The sequence below is a fragment of the Theropithecus gelada genome, chromosome X (genome assembly GCF_003255815.1).
Source record: "Theropithecus gelada isolate Dixy chromosome X, Tgel_1.0, whole genome shotgun sequence".
Classification (NCBI taxonomy): domain Eukaryota; kingdom Metazoa; phylum Chordata; class Mammalia; order Primates; family Cercopithecidae; genus Theropithecus; species Theropithecus gelada.
The window spans coordinates 83,927,294-83,940,478 of NC_037689.1; the positions used below are offsets into that span (position 1 = coordinate 83,927,294).

At 44.5% G+C, this 13,185-nt stretch overlaps 1 protein-coding gene across 1 annotated transcript in view; it reads right to left on the bottom strand.

Annotated features, from left to right (window-relative positions):
* Positions 1-10,860, bottom strand: part of IGBP1 (immunoglobulin binding protein 1) — a 32,709-nt gene extending 21,849 nt beyond the window's left edge. The window contains exons 1-3 of the mRNA XM_025372762.1: positions 10,780-10,860; positions 10,185-10,597; positions 9,505-9,798 (exon numbers count right to left, since the gene is read on the bottom strand). Of these exons, the coding sequence (XP_025228547.1) occupies positions 9,505-9,798; positions 10,185-10,372 (482 nt within the window). The 5' untranslated portion in view covers positions 10,373-10,597; positions 10,780-10,860. The remainder of the gene's footprint in view (positions 1-9,504; positions 9,799-10,184; positions 10,598-10,779) is intronic.
* Positions 10,861-13,185: the final 2,325 nt, after the last annotated feature.

Below are 13,185 nucleotides of genomic sequence, written 5' to 3' on the forward strand. Positions count from 1 at the left end.
GCTCTGTCACCCAGGCTGGAGTGCAGCGGCGCAATTTTGGCTCACTGCAATCTCCATCTCCCGGGTTCAAGTGATTCTCCTGCCTCAGCCTCCCAAGTAGCTGGGATTATAGGTGTGCACCACCACACCCAGCTAATTTTTGTATTTTTAGTAGAGACAGGGTTTTGCCATGTTGGCCAGGCTGGTCTCAAACTCCTGACGTCAGGTCATCTGCCCGCCTTAGCCTCTCAAAGTGTATTTCAGGTGTGAGCCACTGCACCCAACCTGCTCGTCATCTTTTAAACTTCTAACTCAACACTTGTTCATTTGGGCCAGTGTTTTTTAAACAATTTTGTCTTAGTAAAAGAACCTTTTCTTCTAATGAGAGATGCCATGGAACTCCCATAAGTAATAAACAAGTAAAATTTACCTTGGTTAAATCAGGAGGGCTGCCAACACTCCCCCCCACCCTGAGGCACTGCAGTGAAATTTTGGGGCTCCAAGGACCAGATGGAAAACCAGTCTTAGACCTTCATCACTGTTAGATTCCCCATGGTGGGCCATTACATGGAAATACTCCCTATTGCCCTACAATCCCCTATCCTTGTAACCCTTCTGACCCTGGGCAACTTCCATTCCCTTTCTCTGTTCCCAAGCTGTTGAAGAGAGTTAAGGAATTAGAAACCTGTATCAAATGGTTCAACTACAAACCATTATTGTCAAACTTTGGCTGAGCGGTCACCCTTGCTCAGCCATCCTTTTGTTCATCTTTTGTGAAGACTATTATCACCATCACACTCACCAGATGGCCAGCCAATGTAGAATTCAATTTCCCTCTTCACCATAAAATCTCTGTAACTGGCCGGGTGCGGTGGCTCACACCTGTAATCCCAGCACTTTGGGAGGCTGAGGCAGGCGGCTCGCCTGAGGTCAGGAGTTTGAGACTGGCCTGACCAACATGGAAAAACCCCGTCTCTACTAAAAGTACAAAATTAACTGGGCAGGGAGGTACATGCCTGTAATCCCAGCTACTCGGGAGGCTGAGGCAGAAATGCTTGAACCCGGGAGGTGGAGGTTGCAGTGAGCCGAGATCACGCCATTGCACTCCAGCCTGGGCGACAGAGCAAAACTCTGCCTCAAAAAAAAAAAAAAAAAAAAAATTTATAACTTCTCTCTTCCTCTTTTACTCTTGTCTTTAAGGAGCTAATTCTGTCTCTACCAAGGCATTTCCAAGGTAATGTCTTTGTTTTTTTTTTGTTTTGCTTTGGTCCCGCTTGGTTGCCCAGGCTGGAGTGCAGTGGTGTGATGACAGCTCATTTTGGCCTCGAGCTCCTGGGCTCAAGCGATTCTCTCACCTCAGCCTCCCGAGTAGCTAAGACAGGCGCACACCACCATGCCCAGCTAATTTTTAATTTTTTTGTAGTGAGACGGGGTCTCACTACATTGCCCAGGCTGATCTCAAACTCCTGCCTCAAATGATCCTCCTGCCTCAGCCTCCCAAAGTGCTGCGATTAAATGCACAAGCCACTATGCCAGATCAAAGGTAATGTCTTTACCACTCCACTTTTGTTATCAATCTAGTACCCCACACACATTCTTCCAGGCCTCACTCTATTTATTGATCATCCTCCTTGTCATTAGCAGCTAGTTTTCACTCTACTGGTGCCTTTCCCCTGTCTTAGAAACACTTTCCCTCAACTCATTTTTCTACCCTTTTAAATGATTGCTCTTCTCTTTATTTTTGAGACAGGGTCTCTACTGTCACCCAGGCTGGAGTACAGTGCTATGATCACAGCTTACTGCAGCCCCAATCTCTCAGGCTCAAGTCATCCTCCAACCTCAGTCTCCTGAGTGGCTGGGACTACAGGCGTGTACCACCACCCAGCTAATTTTTGTATTTCTTGTAGAGACAGGGTTTTGCCATGTTGCCCAGGCTGGTCTTGAACTCCTAGACTCAAACCATCTGCCCGCCTTGGCCTCCCAAAGTGTTGGGATTACAGGAATGAGCCACCACACCTGGCCTACCCTTCTCTTTTCCATGCTACAGTGGGAATGTTACTGAACTGGGAATTTGAACACCTGAGTTTAAATCCTAACCTAGCCACTTACTAGCTATGTAACTTTGGGCAATTCAATTCTCAGAGTGCTCGCCCCCCCCGCTTTTTTTTAATCTCTAAAATGGGGACAAGAATGTCTATTTCATGGGGTTGTTACGAGGATCACATGGAAAAACACAAATCAAAGTGCTTTGTAAGCAGCAATACACTGTTAGCTGATAAAGAAATTGAGGCTGGGGGGGTTGCTAAATGATGCCACATCTATTAAGTGGTAGAAACTGGATTAGTTACCCCAGGTCTGACTCCTAAGTCTAGGCTTTTTCTGCTACGGCATTTTGCTTCCATCTTTTTATGACCACTCTGTCTCTCCCAAAGACACCTCCAAGTACCTACTATGATCCAATTACTGGGTTGGGCACCAAGGGATGCAATTATATACAATGATATAATTAGGATACTGAGATACAATTAGTCAAGGTCTCTCACCTTGAGGAGTTTCAAGTCTAGAGACTGACAGAGAGTTATACTGTGATAAGTAACATGAACTAAATGCCATGGTATCTGGGAGGGAAGATAATTAGGGAAAGGCTTCAAAGAGGACGTAACATTTGCTTTCTCTTTTCCAGGCTCCTGTAACTACCTGTACCTTTCTGAGTTTCTTTTTTGAGACGGGGTCTTGCTCTGTTGCCCAGGCTAGAGTGCAGTGGCGCAATCTCGGCTCATTGCAACCTCCACCTCCCGGGTTCAAGTGATTCTCCTGCGCAGCCTCCCGAGTAGCCGGGATTACAGGTGCCTGCCACCAGGCCCAGCTAATTTGTTTTTGTAATTTTAGTACAGACGGGGTTTCACCATCTTGGCCAGGCTGGTCTCGAACTCCTGACCTCGTGATCTACCCACCTCAGTCTCTCAAAGTGCTGGGATTACAGGCGTGAGAGACCGCGCCCGGCTACCTTACTGAGTTTCTGATTGCTCTTTCCTTCCTCTTCCTTCTCCCTTAACTTGCCCCAAAGTTTTATCCTTGAGTTTTTTTCTGTCTACATGTTTTTCCTTGGCAAACTCATCTACACCAACCAAAGCAGAGGCCTCCTAAATCTTTCACATCAGTCACAACACAGTCTCATAAACTTTACTTGCACATTTCAATCTGTCTATGGAAATGACTATCCAGTTGCCACTTTAGGACCTAAATTCAGTAAATCCAAAACTAGACTCATTACTTAGCCAGCGTTCACTTCTCTATTTCTCTCAAAATGATGGAGTTGCTGTTACTCAACCAGACTCATACTCCTCAGATATGGGAAATAGAGGACATACAGAAAGAAACAGGTTTTGAGAGAGAGGACATACCATTCAGGTGTTTTATGTAAGACTGCCTCAATATCTAAAGGCATGGGTTGGGACACTTCCAGAAAGTAAATAAGGATCTGAGTAATTTGTTTTCTAACCATGTAAACTCTTCTTGCAAAAGTAGTATCTCTGACAGCTATAACTTCATTTTTTATCACTCCTTCCTGTTTGAAGTACTATCATAACATGCTAACTTGTATTTCTCCCTCTGCCTTTCTTTTTCACTATTTTATATACATATCACTTCTTTCTGCAGAGCTGCAACCATACTCCTCTTAGCTTCTGCCAAACCAGATTATTACACGGTCTTTGAACATACTTAAATATACCCTGGCTTTGGGCTTTTGTTCATCTTGTTTCTTCTGCTTGTCAACAATAAGTATTGCTTTAGTAACTTCTATATGCCAAGCTCTATGGCAGGCATAACACAGTGAACGAGAAATGGCTTGTGCCCTCATAAGAGTATATACTGTAGTAGGGGAGAAAGACAAAACTCAGAAAGACACATGAAATGACTGCACATAAGTGCCAAGAAGGAAACAAACATGAAGCAAAGAGAGAATAATAGTTGTTAACTACTTAAAGAGACTGATCTGGAAAGGCCTGAGGAGTGATATTCAAGCTGAGACCTAGAGGATGAAGAATTAGCCATATGAAGAGCATTCCATGCAAAGAGAACTGCACACACAGAGATTCTAGAGAGGGACAGAGCTGGGTCTATTCAAAGAACTGAAAGACAGTCATTGTGGCTGGAGTCTAGTGAACGAGGGGAGAATGACACATGGTGAGACTGAAAAGAGGCAGGCAGCAGATCACACAAGGCCTTGGAGCTGATTTATCTATCTAGGGTGAGAAATGTTGGTAGCCTAGACTGAGGTATGATAGTGGAGATGGAGAGAAATAGAAGGATAGAAGATACCTCTTGTAGCTAGAATGGACAGGCCTTTGCTGATAGACTGGATGTGAAAATTCAGAAAAAGGGAGGAATTGAAGCTAAATCCTAGGTTTCTGGTTTAAAAACCTAAGTCAATGGTGGTACACTTACTGAGATGGCTGTGGAGGCACATTTGGGGGTAAAAGCCAAGGGTTCAAAGTATGACATGTCTGTGAAACACCCATGAAGGAAGGGTGTTGCAAGTATGGATCTGAAGGTCAGGAAGAGTCTGGGCTAGTGATATGAATGTGGGAGACATTAGTATAAAGTTAAGTGTTGATATCTGTCAGGCATTTAAGAAAAACATTCAAAGCAGGCAGGCCAAAGAAATGCAAATCAAAACAATAGATACTTTCTGTTTGCCCAATTGGATTATCTTTTTTTTTCTTTTTTCTTTTTCTTTTCTTTTTTTGAGATGGGGTCTCACTGTTGTCAGACCAGGCTGGAGTGCAATGGTGCGATCTCAGCTTAACCTCCACCTCCTGGGTTCCAACAATTCTCCTTCCTCAGCCTCCCAAGAAGCTGAGATTACAGCCACCCGCCATCACGCCTGGCTAATTTTTGTATTTTTAGTAGAGATGGGGTTCTGCCATGTTGGCCAGGCTGGTCTCGAACTTCTGACCTCAGGTGATCCACCCACCTCGGCCTCCCAAAGTGCTGGGATTACAGGCGTGAGCCACCGCGTCCGGCCACCCAATTGGATTTTCTAAGTATTAACATCCAAGACAAATGCAGTGGAACATATTCTGAAACTCTGTTATCGTGGAAAGCAACACTTTTACCAAATGTCAAGAGCCTCAAAATATTCAAACACTCTGACCCAGTCACTGGCTCCAGAAATCCACCCTAAGGAAACAGTGACAGATGCATTTAAAGATGTTTGTTTATAGCATTACTCAGAATAGCAAAAAACCAGTGTCTAAATATCTGATAATAACAGATTAAATAATTATGGTACAACTAGAGCATGGAACATTCAATATCATGGTTTCAAAAAACACGAGGAAATGCTCACGGTATGTTAGGTTAAAAAAACAGGATAGTTACAGCATTCCAAATTTATTAACTTAAATAACTATATATCTGAAAGGAAACACACCAGAAAGTTAACAATGATCATCATGAGTGCTAGGATTGAGGCTTATTAATTTAAAAAATATTCTTCTGTTTTGCAAACTTTCTACAATGAGCACTATTACTTTTACACTCAAGAAAATCTTTTTTTTTTTTTTGAGACAGGGTCTCACTCTGTCACCTAGGCTGGAATACAATGGTGCGATCACAGCTCACTGCAGCCTCAACCTCCAGGGGCTCAAGTGATCCTCCCAGCTCAGCTCAGCTTCTAGAGTAGCTGGGACTACAGGACTGTGCCATCACACCTAATTTTTTATTTTCATTTTTTGGTAGAGACAGAGTCTTACTTTGTTGCCTAGGCTGTTCTTGAACTCCTGGGCTCAAGTAATCCTCCCGCCTTGGCCTCCCAAAGTGTTGGGATTACAGGCATGAGCCACCATGCTCAGCCTAATTTCTATTTTTAATCATCCTGTAAGACTCGTCTCAAATACCATTTATGTTCTTTTTTTTTTTTTTTTTTTTTTGAGACAAAGTCTCATTCCATTACCCAGGCTGGAGTGCAATAGCGCGATCTCGGCTCACTGCAGCCTCTGCCTCCCGGGCTCAGGCGATTCTGCTGCCTCAGCCTCCCGAGTACCTGGGATTACAGGAGTGCATCACCACTCCCGGCTAATTTTTTTTTTTTTTTTGCAGAGACGGGGGTTTCACCATGTTGACCAGACTGGTCTTGAACTCCTGACCTCAAATGATCCACCTGCCTCAGCCTCCCAAAGTGCTGGGATTACAGGCGTGAGCCACCGCGTCTGGTGTCAAATGCCATTATGTTCTGAAACCTTTTCTTCATCCCTCCAACCAGATGTGACCACTCCCTTCTCTTTCTCTTGCAGTTTTTTTTTTTTTTGTATAATTATTTGGATACCAAACTCACTGTTTAAACTACCTATTACCTGCTGACAGGCTGCCCCCAACTACTTACAAAGGACAGGATGTTAAATTCCATTTCATATCAGTCTAGCCCATATCCTCAGTCACTCACTATCCCCTAACTTTATTATTCCTCATAGTCCTTACCAGCTGAAATTTCATTATTTACTAGCTTATTGTTTTTCTCTAGCACCAGAATAAAAGCTCCATAGCAGCACTGACTTTATCTGGTTCTCTAACACCTAGAACAGCTCCTGGCACACAGGAAGGAATTAATAAATATTTTTGAATAAATGAATCATCTTCAGCTCTCTAGACCAAGCCTCTCCTCTGAGCTTCAGACTAACAGATACCTCTACTTATCTCCTAGGCACCTTAAACTCAACATGTTTCTTTTCTTTTTTTTTTTTTTTTTGAGAGGGAGTCTCGCACTGTCGCCCAGGCTGGAGTGCAGTGGCCGGATCTCAGCTCACTGCAAGCTCCGCCTCCCAGGTTTACGCCATTCTCCTGCCTCAGCCTCCCTATAGCTGGGACTACAGGCGCCCGCCACCTCGCCCGGCTATTTTTTTTTTTTTTTGTATTTTTTAGTAGAGACGGGGTTTCACTGTGTTAGCCAGGATGGTCTCGATCTCCTGACCTCGTGATCCGCCCGTCTCGGCCTCCCAAAGTGCTAGGATTACAGGCTTGAGCCACCGCGCCCGGCCACTCAACATGTTTCAATACTAAATTCATACTCTCACCTTCCCCCATCTTCTCTTTTTCCTCTTTCCCCATCGCAATAAATTTCACAGCCATCCACCTAAATCAGAAACATGGACATCTTTCCTTGCTGCTTCCTTCTATCCCACCTTCCACAACCAATTGATCACCAGGTTTCCTGTAGATTCAACCCTCCTAAATATATTCCCCCATCCCTCTACCATTGCAATAGTAAACCCCAGTCACCTTTGTGACTTAACTGGGTCTAATCTTTTCCCTCATTGTTTCCTAACTGCTGTTAGAGTGTACTAGTTAAAATACAAATGTGATCATGCTACTATTTGAAAAGAAACAGCCAGGGCGCAGCAGCTCACACCTGTAATCCCAGCACTTTGGGAGGCCGAGGCGGACCAGCCTGGCCAACATGGCAAAACTCCATCTCTACTAAAAATACAAAAATTAGCCGGGCGTGGTGGCAGGTGCCTGTAATCCCAGCTACTCGAGAGGCTGAGGCAGGAGAATTGCTTGAACCCAGGAAGTGGAGATTGCAGTGAGCCGAGATCACACCACTGCACTCCAGTTTGGGTGACAAGAGCAAAACTCTGTATCAAAAAAAAAAAAGAAAAAAAAAACAGAACTCTTCAGTGGATCTCAGTCACCAACCAGAGTAAGCTCTTTGGCGTGTCCTATCTGATAGCAGCTGACATTTACAGAATACTCACCATGTGCCAGATATTGGGCTGTTTTATGTGCTTTTTCCCATTTGTGCTTATTAACCCTGAGGTAGGTACACATGCGTCTCAACTTAGAACGGGGCTACATCCCAATAAATCCATCATAAATTGAAAATATGGGAAGTTGAAAACACATTTAATACAGCTTATTGAACATCATAGCTTAGCCTAGTTTACCTTCAACATGTTCAGAACACTTATATTAGCGTACAGTTGGGCAAAATCATCTAACACAAGGCCTATTTTATAATAAAGTGTTGAATAACTCATGTAATTTATTGATGTTCCCCTGAATGTGTATTGCTTCTGCACCAATATAAAGTCAAAAAATTCTAAGACAAGCCATCGCAAATCGGGGACCACCTGTACCATTATTATTTAGATTTCACATATGAGGAAAGCTGAGGCTCAGTTAGGTTAAATAACTTCCCCAAAGTCCAACAAATTATAAGTAAAGCTGGGTCTCAAACCCAGGTCTCTCACTCTACGACCCATACTCTTAGCCGCAAATAATAACAGTTGACTTTGAGTGTTTACTGTGTCAAACATTGTGCTAACTGCTTTATATATATTTGTCTTTTAATCCTCAAAAACCACTTTATAAGGAAGGACCTATTATCTGAATTTTGCAGCTGGGGAAATTCAGGTACTGAAAGATTAAATAACTTGCCAAAAATCAGTGATTAATCACAGCGGTCGAGCTGGGATTCAAACACCTTATCAAGTTCTCAGCAACAAGTTTCTCTTCACGTTCCTCACATCCCAGGCTCTCCTTGATGTGGACCCTACAACATTCTTCAGTATCATTCCTTCCCCCTTACCACCACCCTCTTTGTGTTCTACCATCACCTAATTGCTTATAGCTGTTGTTTTCGTCCTACACATCTCCACCCACTACTGTTTCTTTAATGCCTCTATGGCTTTACTAAGGCTATTACATACTCTGCTGGCTAATGCCCTCCTCTCCTCTTCCTCTGGATATTCCTATTTACCCTTAAAGAACTCAGCACAGGAGTCACCTCTTCCAGGGAGCTTTCTCCTCTCTCCTGCTCCCTTTGGTTAGGTGCCCCTCCCGTCTGCTCTCATAGTACGTTGTACAACCCTCCATAACATCAGTTTATATTGATATTCTGTTTCTATGCCCGTTTTCCTCACCAGATTGTATGCTCCTCCAAGGCACGGACAACTCATACTCACACAAACACCTATATACTTTGTATCCCCAGTGCCTAGCATAGTTCCTAGACAGCATGACCACCCATTAAATGTTGTTTAAAAAACAAACAACAAAAAAACCTAAGAAAGTAAGCAACTTTTCCAAGATCACACGATGAAGCTGTGCCAGGACTAAGATGAGTTCAGGATGTTACACATCTACTCCAGCAGTCTGAACAGAGCTCCTCAATCAGTGGACCATAAAATGGCCTAGCTTTGTCTTCCAGAGACATCTACCCCACTGTACCATGTGAACATTGCTATGATGTGATGTGGAAAAGGTTGGGAGACACTCTGCTAAACTACATTGCTGCTGTTGGCAACCATAAGGTAGTAGGGGTCTGATAGGTAACTATAATCATCTCAACAAAAGCAGAGGCTTCTTGAAAAACTCAGGAAAGTTTGCTCTCCCCAGGGCCTATGCTCAATAAGAACCAAGAAAGTGACACACACCGTTCTGGCCCCCCACCAACCGCCAAGAAAGCATGCCCTCGAAAAGCACTGCCATTGGGCAGCCCTCATATTATAGCTATTGACCCACCTCTCTATTTTAGCCTGTCTTTGAGATGCCATAGCAACGAGGCTAGGATAAGCCATGGAAGAATTGGCAGTGTGATTTTCAGCTGAGTTGTTCTTGGTTTTGGGCAGCTCAAATTCTGCCACATGATAGCAATGGCACTGAGTTAAGTAGTTCATAAAGTGTTCTCGAGCCCGCTGCAAATGATCTAGACGCTTGCTGGGGTTGACTTGTTTCATGGTGAGGGCTCCTTGAAACGCTGGCACCAACAGGTACTTCAGGTCGGTGGAAGCAATCTCTTCCAAATCTTCATTTCGGCTGGAAGAGCAAAAAGGAGGCAGTGAAGCCTGGCTAGGCATTCAAATTGTGGCCCTTGGCTCCTGGGGGACGGAGTGGGAGGCTGGGCTGGGAGTGGAGCAGAGGGAGGAGGCACGGGTAACAGCGCCCAGTTTCACTCAATGAAAGTGGCTGAGTGCTCACATCCAGTGCCTTGCAATCAGCAGACACTAGGGAGCAGAGTCGTGGGATATCAACCATCTGGGAAGAGAGGTGGGGAATGTAAACAATGTACACAAGATCGCAGTGGTAAGTAGGAACGAAAGGTTCTCTCTACTAAAGGTCCCCGCCACTCAGACGCAATGGCTCCACCCTTGGTAACCATTATTACCTTCGTTCTCAGCCATTATTACTATCTTCCCCCATACCTGAACAAGTCGAGCTGCGATAACATTTCGGCAGCCTTCTCAAGGAGGTCCAGGCCCTTGAACACCTTCTCCTGGACTATCCGGGAACCGGCAGGTTCAGTCGCTACTTCTACTTCGTCCAGTAACTGTTTGCCCGTTTCGAACAGCTCGGGGAGCCGCGGCAGCAGTAACTCGTCCTCAGCAGCCATCTTGGGGAGAGAGGAACCCGGAAGATCTCTTTCCCGGGGTTAAAGGCAACCTTGATAAAGAAGAACTGGGCGACCGCGGACAAAACCGGAAGAGGCACCTCATTGGTCCAGTAGCTTCACTGTTACCAAAGCATCAAAGGACTTCCGGGAGCCGCCGTTCGCCGGCCCTGGCAACCGTTTCCATAGACTCATTTTATGAGGCAGCCTATTACAAGTCGTAGGCGTCTGTTAAAAACAAACAAACAAGCGAAACCCTAGGCGCTGTTTTACCATGAGCTCCTCGTCGCTGACACGGGGCTGAGAAGTTCTGTGGGCTCTGAAGCCCGGGTGTGGCGAGGCTGAATTCGGAGGGCCAGGAGTGCGGACGAGCGAGTGCGCTTTAGGAGCCGGTCAGGCGCGCCTCTTACCTCGCGAGTAGCTCCCTCGATTGAGGAGTCCAGGGACTCCAGCCGCCGCACCACTCCCACGGTTTGAAGATCCCGTCGCTTGAGCGCGAAGTGCAAGTAGCGCCCCCCTGCGGCTTCCGTCCACCCACCAGCTGGAGCTCCGGGTTCCTCCCGGCCAATCCTCTCCCGTCCTCTTCCCCCTTCACACCACACATGCCTACGACCCGGGGTCCAGTGGAGCCCCCCTCAGCAAGATTGGTAACCTGCAACTTCGGTCACCGCACAGCCGGCTTCCCTTCGTGCACTTAGTTCCTATGTCAAATGTTATTTCTGTGCAACCTTCCTTGTCTCCCCACCGCCTTCCATCCTGTGCCCTTCAGCCGCCAAGTCTGGGTTTCTTCTCTGCATCTCTATCATGGCACCTACCACACTGTATAATTGCTAGTGACTTACAAATGTCTCTTATCACAATGAATTTGACTCATCTTTGCACCACTCTGGCTAGCCTGAGTACTCAGTATCAGTCATTATCTGAATTAAAAAAAAAATGTGATCAGTTTGGAAAGCAGCCCAGTTATGCAGAACTGCGTTGTTCAGTAGGTAGTTACTAGCTGCTTGTGGCTACTAAGCACTTGAAAGTGGCTATTTTGAATCGAGATGTGTTGCAAGTGTTAAAAAAACCCAGATTTCAAAGACATTAAAAAAAAAAAAGAATGAAAAATGTCAATACTTTTTACAGGGACTACATGTTGAAATGATAGTCTTTTGGATATATTGGATTAAATATATTATTAGAATTAATTGTACTTGTTTATTTTCACTTTGTAAATGTGCCTGCCAGATAATTTAAAACTATATTTGTAGCTCCCGTTATATTTCTACTGGACAGAACTGATGAAAAATATAATTTCAGGACTTCAAAGAAGGGACATCATTGTTTTGAACAAAGCAGTATAAATACATACTGACTACTTTAGGACGCAGCCTGAATTGTCCTAGGAGATTTAAGTAGCAGGCACACTGTCTAACCCTGAATATAAACTTTTAAACTAGTATTTTAAACTACATATAGTTGAGAAGAGAAAAGCTTCATTAAAAAACAACTAGAGGGCAATATAGGACAGTATAAAATAGGTGATACGTTGTACTGCACAGGCTGTTGGAAAACCAAGAAAGGGCAAGTCTTGGTTCTATGCTAGGAGTAGTTCAGAAGGCTTCTTAGACATGACATGCAGTCACATAGAAGAATGTCAAAGTTTAAAGGGAACCCCCAAAATCGGAGGAAAAACTTGAGACCAGAAAGGTTAAGGGACTTGCCCAGCCAGTTTGTGACAAAGTCAGTGACTTCTGAGTTCAATTGTTTCTACTCCATTAGCCTTCAGTTGGGTAGGATTTAGAAAGATGAAGACCTTTAATGTGGGACAGATTGAAGCCCCAAACTAGAACAGTGCTTCCTAAGAGGGAGAGGAGACTGTGGCACATGTGCAGGTTGAAAAAGCTTCCCAGGTGATTCTAATAAACCTTCCCTTGCAACCCCTGCTTTATAAACTAAGAAGGAAGTGAGACTTTGGCGAATTACCTATTTGGTTTATCTGGCACCTCTAGTAACTCTAGTAAACTGACCTTTCAGGGTCAGGCTCGGCAGGGAATATAAAGAAGAAAAAGATAGTATTTGTGGAGGAGACTTAGAAATGTAGTAATTGTGAGAGTAAAGATAATTTGCTTCTCTGCATTTGCTTGGATTGAAACATGTCTTTACTGTTACTTAAGAGGAAAAAAATACGCAGAATCTTAATTTGGTCTTAAGCTTTGTAAGCCATTTTTTATGGCTTTCAAAATTAGTCTTTTTTTTTTTTTTTTTTTTGAGACAGGGTCTCACTCTGCCACCCAGGCTGGAGTGCTGGGGTGCAATGGCACGATCTTGGGTCATTGCAAACTCCGCCTCCTAGACTCAAGTGATCCTCTCCCCTCAAGCCCCCCAAGTAGCTGGGATTACAGGTGCAAGCCCCTACTCCTGGCTAATTTTTGTATTTTTTTGTAGAGGCGGGGTTTCGCCATGTTGCCCAGGCTGGTCTCAAACTCCTGAGGTCAAGCGATCCACCCGCTTCACTGTCCCAAAGTGTTGGGATTACAGACGTGATTCACTGTGCCCAACCAAAGTGACAGTCTTTATGGGGGATGCCAATTACTTTTAGAGTACCTGTTATATATTAGAATTGTCATTTTAAGCATAGCATTTCATCTTATTTTGAAATAATACCAAGATTAAGAAGTGGTTAGAAAGAAAGGAATAAAAGGAATAATGGCCGGGCGTGGTGGCTCATGCCTGTAATCCCAGCACTTTGGGAGGCCGAGGTGGGCAACTCACCTGAGGTCAGGAGTTCGAGACCAGCCTAGCCAACATGGTGAAACACCGTCTCTACTAAG